This window comes from Oryx dammah, unplaced genomic scaffold, assembly GCF_014754425.2.
Source record: "Oryx dammah isolate SB20612 unplaced genomic scaffold, SCBI_Odam_1.1 HiC_scaffold_29, whole genome shotgun sequence".
NCBI lineage: Eukaryota > Metazoa > Chordata > Mammalia > Artiodactyla > Bovidae > Oryx > Oryx dammah.
In genome coordinates, this window is record NW_024070213.1 from 50,817,122 (window position 1) to 50,833,700 (window position 16,579).

General features: G+C 41.3%; 1 protein-coding gene across 1 annotated transcript in view; it reads left to right on the forward strand.

The window, feature by feature from the left end:
- LOC120858651 (putative tetratricopeptide repeat protein 41) overlaps positions 1-14,586 on the forward strand; it is a 73,231-nt gene extending 58,645 nt beyond the window's left edge. Inside the window, 3 exon segments of the mRNA XM_040234845.1 lie at positions 13,471-13,600; positions 13,692-14,337; positions 14,339-14,586. Of these exon segments, the coding sequence (XP_040090779.1) occupies positions 13,471-13,600; positions 13,692-14,337; positions 14,339-14,368 (806 nt within the window). The 3' untranslated portion in view covers positions 14,369-14,586.
- Positions 14,587-16,579: the final 1,993 nt, after the last annotated feature.

The window sequence follows — 16,579 nt, forward strand, 5'->3', positions numbered from 1 at the left end:
CATGTCAGCATGGCCTACTTTGGGGTGGCATAGTGTGATCCCCTTGAGAAAGTGAAAGTGTTAGTCGCTCAGTCGTGTTTGACTCTTTGTGACCCTTTGGACCATACTCTGCCAGGCTCTTCTGTCCATGGAATTCTCTAGGCAAGAATACTGGAGTGGGTAGCTGTTCCCTTCTCCATGAGTTCTTCCCAACCCAGGGATCAAACCTGGATCTCCTGCATTGCAGGCAGATACTTTACCATCTGGAGCCACCAGGGAAGCCCCAGGTATCTCCTTGATCTACCTTTAATGGAAAAAGCCTATCTACAGTGCGTGTGCCCAAGGGGCTCCATAAAATATGAAGGAAGCCAGAGCCACATGTAGCTGGGACTCATCACTAGTCATTTTTAAAGAAGTCTTGAGGCCTCTGTAGTAAAAGTGTTACCGAATATTAGTCATCAAAGCAATCCTCTTTAAGAATTGTTCCATTGAGGAAAAAAGAAAAACTATGTTATATGATGCTTGCTTGCATGCCAAGTCACTTCAGTTGTGTCTGACTCTTTGAGACCCCATGGACTGTAGCCCACCAGGCTCCTCTATCCAAGCATCAAGCCAGGCTTGGCTTCAGACATCACCTGGCGGGTGGTGGAAGGTGAGAAATCTGCCTAGATACCAAGGGTGATCAGGTTGGAGGAGGGCTAAACTTACTTAGCAGGATTCCTGATTGGAAGAATTGAACTCTATAGAGATGAACATAGAAGCCCAAAAGTCAAGCCTAGTTGAAAAAACTCAGAGAGCCTGAGTAGAGTTTGGCCAGTGAGATTGTTAGGTGACAATCTCTGTTTTAATTCCTGGAGACAGAGCAGTGAGAAGGACAGGGAGACCCACAATATCTTCACTGAGCTCACAATGAGGCCAACAAGCTGTCAGACAACTATTAATAAATACAGGACTGTTTAGCTGCAATTGTGGAAAATGCCACAATAGAGATGGCGGTTGGATAGCTAAACACACAATGGTTGAATTAAAATTTGGCAAAGTGCTATCATGGCAAAGTACAAGTGCTAACGGGGGACCTCAATCTGTTAGATGGAGGGGCATGGGTGGAGGGTACTTCTTAGGAAGTGATGCTTTAACTGAATCTGGAGGAGGAGGACTTGCTTGTTAAGTGGTGGAAGGGAAAGGAGTCATCTAGACAGTGAGGACAGAATTTGCAAATTGGGAAGGAACAAAAAGGACCAATGGGGCTGGGATGCAGAAACTAATAGAGAGGAGAGAGGGTGCACTAGGGGGATACCAGAGAGGTGTCACAGGCCCTGAGGGTTGGGTCAGTGACTTGGGATGTTGCCTTAAGAGCTGCAAGGTTTTTGCAAAGCCAGGAAAGGTTATACTGTTAGGAACCTAGAGTCCTGCATTCCTCCAGCATTGTCATCACCAGAGATTTCTCACACAAGATGCTCAAATTGTCTTGTATGTCCAGTGTCATGAAGGAGCTCAAAGAACCCATTTTTTACCTCATTTCTATTTCTGTGAGTATTTTGACCTTTCAAACAGACTGTGAACTGCCAGGGGCAAGAGTCTTGTCATTTATTCTTTGTATCTTCAAAGCATCAGAAAGAGTGCTAGTTGTGTAGGTCTATCACTATGCTGTATCAGTGCAGGAAGTGTGAGGAAAGTGGATAAACAGGTTCTTTCTGGGGGGCTTACACAATTTGCCTGGCTTTCCAATAGACGTGATGGCTCTGCTCCAGGATAACAACGTTAAAAGAAGTGACTGTAATTGTATTTTAGCTTATTGAGAAAAATAATCTTTAGGGGACATTTTAGATATCAGTTTGGATTATAGATTAATGATAATAATTACTAGCTTGAAAGTCTTGGCACCTGCATCTTCCTTAGTCTTTTATTACATTTAATCAATGTATAGGCTACAGTATAACCTTTCAAGGGGTATAAAAATAGTGGGCGTCCAGCAATGATCATTCATGTTTTAATTATGCTCACAACAGTTTTATGCATGAGATTATACTGAGCGCATATTGAAAAAGAAATTTGGCTTTCCAGGTGGCAGTAGTGGTAAGGAATCCACATGCCAATGTAGGAGACATAAGAGACACAGGTTCGATTCCTGGGTTGGGAAGACTCCCTGGAGGAGGAAATGGCAACCACTCCAGTATTCTTGTCTGGGAAATCCCATGGACAGAGGAGCCTGGCAGGCTACAGTCCATGGGGTCGCAGAAAGTTGGACAAGACTGAGTGACTAAGCATGCAAATGACATAGTAAAATGATGGGTTCCTGAGAGGGTGATAATCCTGAGGTTTATTGCTTCTTCTGATCACATTTTCATGAGGCACTTCTTCAAAAATGAAACCTTTTTATGTTCAATATTTCTTTTATAGCTCTTCTCCTCTCCACTTTGATCCAGTATCAAGAACAAACCTTAATCTCCTAAAACTGCTAATCCCAGACTTGGAAAGAGGATTTTTGTGATTTTGTTCTCTGCCACCTTTGACACAGACCAATCTTTTTTTCTTTAATTCTTCTTCTCTTATAAATGTTTTAATCCACCTATTGAGAAATCATTTCAGTGGGAGGAAAAAACAACTGTGGCTTTCATGTTCCATTCTGTCGTGCTGAGTGTTGTATATGGAATTGTGTAATTTGGATGAGGTATGGTAGATGGACATTCTGTTACTCCCCTCTCCCTGGGAATCTTTCACAGAAGAAATGCCAAGTATCTCAGTCACACTTGGAAGAGCCTAAACAAAGGCGCTAGTGGGTGACTTTCAGTGGGGTGAGTCAGTCCTCTTTTCCTCATTTGATTTTAAAACTCTTGGCTCAGCCAGAGTCCCATTCTTGCTAGCAGGAGGTCCCTGAATCAGAAATGTCAGGAAAGTGATACAGACAAACTTTACATTTTCATTTTAACTTAAACATATACATGTAATTCTTTGCATCAACTTTAAAATTCGAAGTTAGATCTTTGTTTTTAATGGGTCCTCTGATTGGAATTGAATGTCATATCTCTCAAAATGCCTCATCCACAGTTTTTAGTTTCAGTTTCTGGAGGATGAGAACTTCAGGCAGTTGTGATACTTCTGGGCAGGATTCTTTCAATGGTTGACTTTTTCTGCCTTCAATCTTTTACGGTTTTCTTGTTCATAATTCCAAAACATTCAGACTATTTTTCATAGAAAACAGCCCTCTTTCACTTCACACTTTTATGTTACTAGTGTGTACCATACTTAGGTCAATTACCAAAATTAGACTAACAAATAAGGGTGATACCACCCTTATGGCAGAAAGTGAAGAGGAACTAAAGAGCCTCATGATGAAGGTGAAACAGGAGAGTGAAAAAGCTGGCTTAAAACTCAACATTCAGAAAACTAAGATCATGGTTTCTGGTCCCATCACTTCATGGCGAATAGATGGGAAACAATGGAAAAGGTGACAGACTTTCTTTTCTGGGGCTCCAAAATCACTGTAGGTGGTGACTGCAGCCATGAAACTAAAAGATGCTTGCTCCTTGGAAGAAAAGCTATGACCAACCTAGACAGCATATTAAAAAGCAAAATTAGTAGAAGGAAAGAAATCATAAAGATCCTAGCAGAAATAAATAAAAAAGAAATAAAAGAAACAATAGTAAAGATGAATAAAACTCTAAAAGCTGGTTCTTTGAGAAGATAAACAAAATTGACAAATCCTTAGCCAGACTCATCAAGAAAAAAAGAGAGAATAATCAAATCAACAAAATTAGAAATGAAAAAAGAGAGGTTACAACAGACAATGCAGAAATACAAAGGATTATGAGACTATTATGAACAACTATATGGCAATAAAATAGATAACCTGGAAGAAATGGACAGATTCTTAGAAAAGTTCAATCTTTCAAGACTGAAGCAGGAAGAAATACAAATTATGAACAACTCTTAAATTGAAGCTGTGATCAAAAATCTCCCCCTAAACAAAAGTACAGGACCAGATGGCTTCGCAGGAGAATTCTATTAAACATTTAGGGAAGAGCTAATGCCTGTTCTTCTAAATCTCTTTCAAAAAATTGCAGAAGAAGGAACACTTCCAAACTATGAAGCCACCATCACCCTGATCCCAAAACCAGACAAACACAAGACAGAAAAAGAGAACTACAGGCCAGTATCACTGATGAACATAGATGCAACAAAATTTTAGCAAACAGAATTCAGCAACACATCAAGAAGCTCATACACCGTGATCAACTTGGGTTTATTCCAGGGATAAAAGGATTTTTCAATATACACAAATCAATGTGATACACCATATTAACAAGTTGAAAGATAAAAACCATATGATCATCTTAATAGGTTCAGAAAAAGCCTTTGACAAAATTCAGCACCCATTTATGATTAGAATTCTTCAAAAAATGGGCATAGAAGGAACCTATCTCAACTGAGTAAAGGCCATATTTGATAAGCCTACAGCAAACATTATTCTCAATGGTGAAAAACTTAAAGCATTCCCACTAAGATCAGGAACAGGAGAAGGGTGTTCACTTTTGCCACTATTATTCAACATAGTTCTGGAAGTCCTAGCTATAGCAATCAGAGAAGAAAAAGAAATAAAAGGAATCCAGATCGGAAAAGAGGAAGTAAAGCTCTCACTGTTTGCAGATGACACGATATTGTACATAGAAAACCTTAAAGATAATATCAGAAAATTGCTAGTGCTAATCAGTGAATTAGCAAAGTTGTAGGATACAAAATCAATACACAGAAATCACTTGCATTTCTATATACTAACAATGAAAAATCAGAAAGAGCAATTAAGGAATCAATTCCATTCACCATTGCAACAAAAAGAATTAAATATCTAGGAATAAACTTACCTAAGGAGACAAAAGAACTGTACACAGAAAATTATAAGATACTAATGAAAGAAATCAAAGATGACATAAACAGATGGAGAGATAGCCCATGTTCCTGGGTAGGAAGAATCAATATTGTGAAAATGACTATACTACCAAATGTAATCTGCAGATTCAATGTGATCCCTATCAAATTACCAATGACATTTTTCACTAGAACAAAAAATTTCACAATTCATATAGAAACACAAAAGACCCCGAATAGCCAAAGCAGTCTTGAGAAGGAAGCTGGTGGAATCAAGCTTCCTGACTTCAGGTTATACTACAAAGTTACAGTCATCAAGACAGTGTGGTTCTGGCACAAAAGCAGAAATATAGACCAATGGAACAAGATAGAAAGCCCAGAAATAAGCCCCTGCATTTATGGGCTATTTTTGACAAAGGAGGCAAGAATATACAATGGGGCAAAGAGAGCCTCTTCAATAAATGGTGCTGGGGAAACTGGACAGCTACATGTAAAAGAATGAAATTAGAACACTTCCTAATACCATACACAAAGATAAACTCAAAATGGATTAAAGACCTAAATGTAAGACCAGAAACTATAAAACTCTTAGAGGAAAACATAGGCAGAACACTCCATGACATAAATCAAAGCAAGATCCTCTATGACCCACCTCCTAGAGTAACGGAAATAAAAACAAAAATAAACAAGTGGGACCTGATTAAACTTAAAAGCTTTTGCATAGCAAAGGAAACTATAAGCAAGGTGAAAAGACAACTCTCAGAATGGGAGAAAATAATAGTAAATGAAACAAAAAGGATTAATTTCCAAAATATAGAAGCAGCTCATACAACTGAATGCCAGAAAAACAACCCAATCAAAAAGTGGGAAGAAGACCTAAACAGACATTTCTCCAAAGAAGACATACAGATGGCTAACACATGAAAAGATGCTCAACATTGTTCTTTAATAGAGAAAGGCAAATCAAAACTACAATGAGATATCACCTCACACCAGTCAGAATGGCCGTCATCAAAAAGTCTACAAACAGTTAATGCTGGAGAGGGTGTGGAGAAAAGGGAACACTCTTGCACTGTTGGTGGGAATGTAAACTGATACAGCCACTATGGAAGACAGTATAGAGATTCCTTAAAAAACTAGGAATAAAACCGCCATATGATCCAGCAATCCCACTCCGAGGCATATACCCTGAGGAAACCAAAATTGAAAGAGACACACGTATCCCATTGTTCACTGCAGCACTATTTACAATAGCTAGAAGATGGAAGCAAACTAGATGTCCATCGACAGATGAATGGATAAAGAAGTTGTGGTATATAGACACAATGCAATATTACTCAGCCATAAAAAGGAACACATTTGAGTTGGTTCTAATGAGGTGGATGAACCTAGAACCTATTATACAGAGTGAAGTGAGTCAGAAAGAGAACAATAAATACTGTATTCTAACACACATATACGGAATCTAGAAAAATGGTACTGAATAATTTATTTACAGGGCAGGAGTGGAGAAACAGACATAGAGAATAGATTTATGGACATGGGGAGAGGGAAGGAGAGGGTGAAATGTATGGGAAGAATAACATGGAAACTTACATTACTGTATGTAAAATAGATAGCCAATGGGAATTTGCTATATGGCTCAGGAAACTCAAACAGGGGCTCTGTATCAACCTAGAGGGGTGGGATGGGGAGGGAGATGGGAGGGAGGTTCAAAAGGGAGGGGATATATGTATACCTGTGGCTGATTCATGTTGAGGTTTGACAGAACAGCAACATTCTGTAAAGCAATTATCCTTCAATTAAAAAAAAAAAGCAGAGGCATTACTTTGCCGACAAAGTTCCATCTAGTCAAAGGTATGGTTTTTCCAGTAGTCATGTATGGATGTGAGAGTTGGGCCATAAAGAAAACTGAGCTCCAAAGAACTGATGCATTTGAACTGTGATGTTGTAGAAGACTCTTGAGAGTCCCTTGGAGTGCAAGGAGATCCAACCAGTCAATCATAAAGGAAATCAATCCTGAGTATTCATTGGAAGGACTGATGCTGAAGCTGAAACTCCAATACTTTGGCCACCTGATGTGAAGAACTGACTCATTGGAAAAGATGTGATGCTGGGAAAGAATAAAGGCAGGAGGAGAAGGGAAGGACAGAGGATGAGATGGTTGGATGGTATCATTGACTCAATGGAAATGAGTTTGAGCAAGCTCTGGGAGTTTCTGATGGACAGAGAAGCCTGGTGTGCTACAGTCCATGGGACTGCAAAGAGTTGGACATGACTGAGCAACTGAACTGACTTAACAAAAGCAGTTGAGTCTTGGTCATGTTAGAATTGCACAGTTAGGAGCAGAAGCATGCTAGCACAGTGGAGATGAACCCTGTAGATGCAGGCTTTTAATGTGTGGAAAGTCCTGCAGAGGAAATAGAGGGCCCTTGGTTAATCCAGCAATCCAGTTTATGTCTGTTAGCAGAGCTTCTTTTTTGCATGTTATGTATGTTGAATGATTTTTAACATTATTGTTATACAGTACAATAACATATTATAGACTATACAATACACTGGTTGTATATTTGTAAATGCTCTTGGTTGTAAGAGAATGTCAAATATCCCTCATAAGCTTAAACTTTTAAACCTGAAATGGACTCTAGATATGACTCAGCAATTTTAAAGCTGAGGAAATAGAAGATATTTCATATGACTTATCCCAGTACAGCTTATCAGAGCATCCTATCAGTTAGATATTATTGTAGAATCACTGAGGCTCAGAAAGACCAAGTGACATTCCAAAACTTTGCAGCTAGTAAGCAGTAGACTTATTACTTGGAACCCAGGCACCTGACCTGAATCTGAACTCTTTCTACTATTTTGGGGCTCTGGGAGTTTGTGGTCTTATTGGGAAGAATCTTATCTATTTTTAAAAAATATTTATTTATTTTTATTTATTTGACTGTGCTGGGTTTTAGTTGTGGCATGTGGGATCTATTTCCCTGACCAGAGATTGAACCCCAGCCCCTTGCATTGGGCGTCTGGAGTCTTAGTCACTGGACCACCAGGGAAGTCCCTAGATTTTGTGTTTTAGATCCAGCACTCTCAAGGCTGAATAGAGGATGGAATTGGTCAAGAGGAGAATGGAAACTCTCCTGTGTTCACTAAGAGAGGGCCAAGATAAATAGAAAAGAGTGCATTTGTGATTTAGTAGGTAAATCCTACAGGGCTCAGTGCCTGATTTGATATAGCAGGTGAGGGAAAGGGACTAGTCAGAGGCCTTTTCAAGTTTATGGCTATATCCATGGCCAGTGCAGCTGGGTGGCTGGAGCTGTTGGCATTCCAAGGCAGGAAGCACAAAGTTGAGAGGTGGAATGGGAGCCACGATGAGCTAATTTGGGGCCTGTTGAACTTGAATCTCTTATCTAAGTAGAGATGTTCAGTAGGCAGAATATGGTGCTTAGAAGCTATCAGACTGAAATGGAGAAAAACCTTTGGAAGTCCTTAGTATACAGGTGATGGCCAAACCCTGTGGAAGAGTTGAAAGAGCCAAGAAGAGTATAAGACAAGAAGATGGCAGGAGACAGAACTTAGGAGATGGGCCAAAGAGATGAAAGAAAATGGCAGAGGAGTAAGAGAGAGATCACCAGTCTCCCCACAGATACATCAAAAACTCAAGATATGGAACAACTTCTACAAAACAACCTTTAGACGACAGCAGAAGACCCCAGGCCTTCAGAGGGACAGGCTAGGCTCCCTGGAATGAGAAAACCACAAAATTCTGCAAAGCAATTATCCTTCAATTAAAAAATAAAGTGGAAAAGAAAGAAAGGGGCTGAGGAAAGTGTTGTAGCGAGAGATGAGGAACGGCTCTAGAGGTAGCAGAGAATCAGTAAAATCATGGATGCCAAGAAAGGAGGGGGCTGAGAACGGACCACCAGATCTAAGACACACCATTGCATTTAGCAGCAGAGGGTCATAGGGAACCATCAGTTTTGGCAGAGCAGTAGGAAAAAGCTGTGTAAGAGAGAACAATGCATCTGTTCCTTCTCCAGAGTTGGGGTCTGCAGAGGCCCAGCCCCTTGAATTGGTAGAGTGAGTTCCCACTGTATCTGGGGCAGAAGACAGAGGGCACTGCCCGCCATCTGCTTCCAGGTCCCTCTGAGCAGACTAGCCAGTGGCCTTAATGGAGGGGGTAAAGGGAGAGATCCACTCCCCTCCCCCATCCCCACATCCCCATAACCTTTTATTGTTTTCTATAGGGTGGAAATACAGTGCAAAGGAAACATCCCATCGCAAGCTTTTATTGCTTCATTTGGGACAATGATCGACAATTTCCCCCCTCCCTAGTCTGTTTATAGACATACATTTATTGAAAGGAGGAGTCAAACAAGCTTCATTTCTCAAATGGAAAGACTTCTGACAAACTTTAGTCATACATGGGCCCAACTGTGCCTAGTCATACTTATGAAACAAAAGGAAAGTTTAAACAGAGAACCTTGAAATCCTGCATAATTCTCCTTTCTCATTACATGTCGGCAACCTGTCTTCTGGATGGAGAATATAAGCTGTGATTTTTTTCCACTTCGTAACTATTCGCTCCAAGCACAGTGTGGAAGCTCGTTTGTGGGCAGGCTCCATAGTCTGTACTCATTCAGGGAAACTTCCTGAGACTCTCCACCAACACCTGCAATTTTGCTTGTTACCTGGTGACAGCAACCTAAATTATAGTTGTGTGCCCTGGGGAGGAAATGAACACAGGACTGGCAGTATAAAAATCTGCCTATTAGGTGACAGCAAATATTATATGAAGCAAGAGGAACAGGCTTAAATTTCAGTAGACTAAAGGTTAGAAGAAGTTGTACCTTAGAAGATTACTTAAAAGGACAGAGGACTGCCTTTGGAGAAAGTATCTTACTTTCTTTTTCCAGAGGAAATACTAAAGATGTATTTCCAGAGGAAATACCAAAATAATAAAGATGCTACTTTATTTTTTACTATTAAGCACTGAAAAAAAGGTGAGGGAACTAGGAAAATTTATCGTTTAAAATACAAGAACAGATTGTCAAGGAAGCTAGGTCCTAGGACCTTGCCCTTCACTCCCATCCCCAATTCACTCTCCCTTGGAAACAGGACAGATGTGGCTGGGAGGTACGCAGTGGAAAAGGTAATGGATGCTTCCTTCCTGGTTGCGGTTTTACAGAAAATCTCCTAAGGATCCAATGTGAGAGGGAGAAGAATGTTCTCTTTTCCCATTTCTAGAAGTTATGGTCATTGGATCTCGGGACCTGGGTTTAAATCCCAGTTCTGCTATTTTCTGGGCTTGTGGACATGAGCTCTGAGTCTCAATTTTCTAATGGCAGAAAGAGGATGACCATCTCTGCCCACAGGGTTATTCTGAAGACTTAACAAGATGCTGTATGTAAAACGACCAACAGAGTCTGCAATGAAAGTTAGGTTCCCTCCCCATCCAGAGTGAAAATTTTTAAAAATTAATGAATTAGTTAATTTGGCTGTGTCGAGTCTTAGTTGCAGCACTCGGGGTCTTCCATCTTTGCAGTGGCATGCAAACTCTTAGTGTGGCATGTGGAATCTAGTTCCCTGACCAGGGATCGAACCTAGTCCCCCTACATTGAGAGCCTGGAGTCTTAGCCACTGGACCACCAGGGAGGTCCCCAGAATGGAAATTTGAAGTGGGCAGGAGGTTCAGTGACCTCTTTTGTATGCAAATGAACTCATCCTGGCCTTTTTTCTTACTTGGCTTGAAAGGACTGACCGAGCTGGATAGTTGCTGTCCAGTTGGTACCACCCCTGAGGGAAGATGGGGTGAACTGTGGTTCGGCCTGAGCTAAGAATATCCTCTCCTGGCAACTACTCTGCTTGCTGCCACAAAGAGATAGGTTGCATTTAAGAAAGTTCTGAGGTCAAAGCTGTTGATACAGGTCCAGATGGGTCATGAGGGTAAAGGGGCCTGAGGAGCCAAGGTGTGTGGCCAAAAGGGAGTGTGGGGAGCACAGGCATGAAACAGTGTGTCAGGGGCATCAACAGCTGGTCTGGGGGACAGTTTCAACCTCCCAGCAAGTCAGAACCTCTTAAAGGGCCTTCGGGGAGAAGGAACAGTCTGCGCGCCTCGTTATCAGCGTCCGCAGGAACTCTAGGAATGAGTTCTTGCTCAGCTGCCAGCACCTGAGACATTCTGGCTCTGTGCTTTTCTACCCAGGTGGTGCTAGTGGTAAAGAACCTGCCTGCCAATGCAGGAGACAAAAGAGATGCAGGTTTGATCCCTGGGTTGGGAAGACCGCCTGGAGAAGGGCATGGCACCCCACTCCAGTATTCTTGCCTGGAGAATCCCCTGGACAGAGGAACCTGGTGGGCTACAGTCCATAGGGTCGCAAAGAGTCAGACAGGATTGAAGTGATTTAGCCCTCACGCACGCATGGCCAATACAATGTGGTCATCCCAAGCAGGGTAATTTGCAAGTGCTTTCTGCTGAGCTTTGTGGGGGCAACTGAGAACCTCATAGAGGGTCATGAAAATAATTCCCAAAGAAGAAAAATAGCCATTGATTGCTAAGCAGAGCCAACAGCGGAAACTCCCTATTAGCAGCAGAAGCACTGTGAGATCTGTGCTGTGACCCCTGCAGCAGAGCTACAGAAATGGCCTCTCTGCAGACAGTGTCGCAGTGCAGATGTGCAGGTCAGTCCAGGAGCAGGGAAGAGGGGGCCTCACACAGAGTCAGGGGCACGGGCTGCTGGATGAGGCCACCCCAAGACTGTCCGACCACAAGCTGGGGCGAATGACTAGACCTCTTTCAGTTTTCTCATCTGTAAAAGCCAGTGACATGCACAAAATATTCTTTGAAAGAACACCTGTTTTTGGAGAAGACTGCACAGATGGGAACCAAGATGGGAGAGATGATTTTTATTTCACATCTTTATACGTTTTCATCTTTGAATCTTGTGGATGTATGTCCTGTTAAAGAGAGTAAATATTAATAATGACAAAAAAAGACAAGTGATGATAGTTTGTACCTTATAGGATTACACATACTGGATAGATGGTAATTACATAAATTGCAGTGTTTATTGTTATTAATATTAATACAGGGATGCTGGCTAGGCCATCTTTCAGTATTTTTTACCCTTAAATACTCAACAGTCTCGTATCAGGTTTCCCTGGTGACTCAGACAGTAAAGAATCTGCCTGCAATGTGGGAGACCCGGGTTTGATCTCTGGGTCAGGTAGATCCCCTGGAGAAGGGAATGGCTATCCATTCCAGTATTCTTGCTTGGAGAATTATTTGGATAGAAGAGCCTGGCAGGCTACAGTCCATGGGGTCTCAAAGAGTCAGACATGACTAAGTGACTAACACTTTCACTTTCAACCTCTTATCAAGTATCCAGATTGATGCCCTACAGGCCTTACATTATGTTTGTAATCAACAATATCAATTTAGCCCCTTAAAAGCAGTCTTGTAATTGGGTAAAATGAGTAAATGAGTGCCACTTGCAAATTGACTAATTTTTTTTTTTTACTTTTCACATATTTTAGAGAATTATATTAATTGTTGACAATGGCAGAGGGCACTGTATAATGAACACCCACATACTCATCTGTGATCGCTAATTGTTAACATTCTGGTCACATTTGTGTTCTTCCTTTCACATACACACAAATATATATGTATTTTCTGGATTATTTGAAAGTTAGCTGCAGATGTGACATTTTTATTTCTAAATACTTCAGCATGTATCTTCTGAGAATAGGACATTCCCCTGCGCAAGTGAAAGTCACTCAGTTGTGTCTGACTCTTTGTGACCCCACGGGCTGTAGCCCACCAGGCTTCTCTATCTATGGGATTCTCCAGGCCAGAATACTGCAGTGGGTTGCCGTTCTCTTTTCCAGGGGATCTTCCCAGCCCAGGGATCAAACCCAGGTCTCCCGCATGCTGGTGGATCCTTTCCCGTCTGAGCCACCAAGGAAGTTCTTGCCTGCTTAGTGGCTCAGTCCTGTCCTATTCTTCCAAGACCCTTCGGACTGTAGCCTGCCAGACTCCTCTGTCCATAGGACTTTAAGGCAAGGATACTGGTGCGGAGTGCCATTTCCTTCTCCAGGGAATCTTCCTGACCCAGGGATAGAAACTGAATCTCCTATGTCTCCTGTATTGCAGGCAGATTCTTTACCCACTGAGCCACTGGGGATTCTCAAACACAGGAAGTTTAACCATTACACAAGACTATTATCTTACGTACAGTTCATATGCAAATATTCCAGAGTGTCCCATTAAATGTTCTTTATAGCTGTTTACTTTTTGATCCAGAATTCTGCTGAGGATCTTCCATTGCATTTGGTTGCCTTCTTTAGTTAAGAACATTTTAGTAGGACTTGTTTTGCCTTTCATTGACATTGATATCTTTGAAGAACCTAGGTCAGTTTCTACCCTCCCCTCCCTGTCCCAGTGTCTTGAATTTGTATCTGATTGTTTTCTGATATTAGACTCAGGTTCAATGTTTTTGGCAAAAATACTACTATAGGTAATGTCCCAATGCCACTTTTTAGAATACTTTTTATTCTCTTTTAAATGTCTGAAGCCAGGAGTCATTTTTAAAAATTCTAACATTCTCATTTTCAAATATCCAGCAGGTCAGTTATTGATAAGTGACTCCTGTCATAAAGTCATGATGGAGGCCGTGGGCTATTTGTACAAATCACTTGATTTAAGGGCCGCCTACCTCGGATATTCTCATTCATCAATCCCTGGAATCCTACAGTGAGTTTCTGTTCTGTGTCTCAACAAGAAGTATACTTCAGGTTATTCTTGCCCTGTAAATGACCTCTTGACAACTTTCATTCCTTTGCAGCCTTCTGAGGGAAATTGAGCGGACTCGGGGTAGGAGATGTTGGCCTCAAAGTATGAGCCAGCAGTCTTCTGAAGGTCTTAGGCATGGCGCCTCATTTTTGGAGCACTTGCTTAAATTAAACTATCACAGTGCTCAGAGTTCAGACACGGTGAGTTCAGCAATGTGCACCAAAGCAGATAAGCTACAGGGGGCTAAAAGCTTGGACTTGGTGGCTCAGACAATTTCAGATAAATCAAAACATGCTTCAGGACAAGGGAAAAAGCTTTTGAGACCCATTGTTTCCATCTCGGCTGTGGAAAAGGCTCGATGGAAGACACAGAGTAATGTTGAAATATGGAATGGCCCGGAAAAAGAAGCAGTGAAGAAAAAGAAAGATTATTCCTCTAAAACTTTACCTTTGGGTAAAATGGATGGTGTAGTAAAGCTTTCACGGCAACGGATTTTGTCAGCTAAACGTGAGAGTGAAAAAGGCCTAATTAATGCAAATTACCAGCATCCCCTGGTAGAGTCTCTTAGCGCAAATAATCCCTGGAAATCTGTATCTGAGCTCATCTCAGAGAAGTGGCTTTTTCATAGCCCAGATTACAGTTCAGTTTCTCACAAGTGTTTTTTGCAGAGAAGATCTCAGTTTGAAACAAAGTTGATGGAAGACCTCAAATGATACTAAAAAAGAATAAAGATTTTCATGGGCTCTTCTATGTAACTTTTTTCTACTTGTCATTATTTAGAATTCTTTGATGAGATATTTTCTGGTGATAATCAAGGTCTGGGGATTTTATTTTTATTTTTTAACCCCTTGAAATATTGTAACTGATTGTAGCTAAAAAGAACACTTTTTAAGTCATTCATATTTCTGTGGTAAGTAGAAAACTGTTGATACCACAGGGTTCCATATCAAAAATATATGGAGATAATGTTCCTAAAGTTCTAATTGTGTTACTTTTACTATCATTTGTCTATGAATTTATGAATTAATGTTTTATGTACACAAAATTTACAGTTGCTGTCACTGCATCTCTTTAACATAGGAAAGACATAAATTGGAATAAACTAAAACCATAAAGTTAGTTTATTTATTTATTAAAAAAATTTTTTTTTTATTTTACTTTACAATTCTGTATTGGTTTTGCCATACATTGACATGAATCCACCACAGGTGTACATGCATTCCCAAACATGAACCCCCCTCCCACCCTCCTCCTCACAACATCTCTCTGGGTCATCCCCGTGTACCAGCCCCAAGTGTGCCGTATCCTGCATCGGACATAGACTGGCAATTCGATTCTTACATGATATTATACATGTTTCAATGCCATTCTCCCAAGTCATCTCACCCTCTCCCTCTCCCTCTGAGTCCAAAAGTCAGCTATACACATCTGTGTCTTTTTTGCTGTCCTGCATACAGGATCATCATTGCCATCTTTCTAAATTCCATATATATGTGTTAGTATACTGTATTGGTGTTTTACTTTCTGGCTTACTTCACTCTGTATAATAGGCTCCAGTTTCATCCATCTCATCAGAACTGATTCAACTGTATTCTTTTTAACGGCTGAGTAATACTCCATTGTGTATATGTACCACAGCTTTCTTATCCATTCATCTGCTGATGGACATCTAGGTTGTTTCCATGTCCTGGCTATTATAAACAGTGCTGCGATGAACATTGGGGTACATGTGTCTCTTCCAATTCTTGTTTCCTCAGTGTGTATGCCCAGCAGTGGGATTGCTGGGTCATAAGGCACTTCTATTTGCAATTTTTTAAGGAATCTCCACACTGTTCTCCATAGTGGCTGTACTAGTTTGCATTCCCACCAACAGTGTAGAAGGGTTCCCTTTTCTCCACACCCTCTCCAGCATTTATTGCTTGCAGACTTTTGGATCGCAGACATTCTGACTGGTGTGAAGTGGTACCTCATTGTGGTTTTGATTTGCATTTCTCTAATAATGAGTGATGTTGAGCATCTTTTCATGTGTTTGTTAGCCATCAATATGTCTTCTTTGGAGAAATGTCTATTTAGTTCTTTGGCCCATTTTTTGATTGGGTCGTAAAACCATAAAGTTAGTTTAAAGTACTAGAGTCCACAGATTTGAAACCATATCTGTGTTAAACATTTTAATTGCCTCTCATTTTATCAGTGATTTGTAAGATATTACCTGTAAACTGCTGAGGATTAATTATTGACTTCCTTCTTGCTTATCACCCAGCAAAATCCTACCTATTACATTAGGAATCCAAGTGAAAGAATGGGCTTAGCTGTGCGACTTTAACAGCACTATTGCACTTAACCTCAGTTTCATCACTTAGAAGATGGGAGAAATTATAGTGCTAACTTTTTAGGATTTCTGAGAGGACTGCATGAGAAAATGCACATTGCAAGCCTTCAGTGAATAGTAATTACTGTCTGTTACGATCTAACCCATAGCCCACCTTTTTCCATGAAAACATCTGATCCCCTCAGCCCACAGCTTAAGCATACAGGAATGCTTTGGGTTATTTGTCTTAAATCGTGCCCCACCTGTGTCACAGGTGGTGGTGTGGTCTGCTTTGCACTGCACTGAAACCCCGGGTAGCTCGGCGAGCCCTCTCAGTCCAGGGATTCTCAGCTGGGTTCTGGGTGGGCCGCATCAGACTTTGCCGCAGGGGCCAAGTCTGATTCAGTCGACACTGAAACGTCGTGTCGTGAGGTTTACTGTTGGTTTGGCTTTGGTGGAACCGTAATGCACAGAACAGGTGCAGCCTTGTAGGTCTGAGAGAAGATGCGTCCACCGCGCCGTGTGAGCGTGGGCTGGAGCAGGGGGACTGGTGTCCCGAGGGCTTCCCTCGTGAGCCAGAAATCTTGTGGGGGGTGGGCACTGCCCTGCCAGGCTATGCAGTGGGGGGGGGG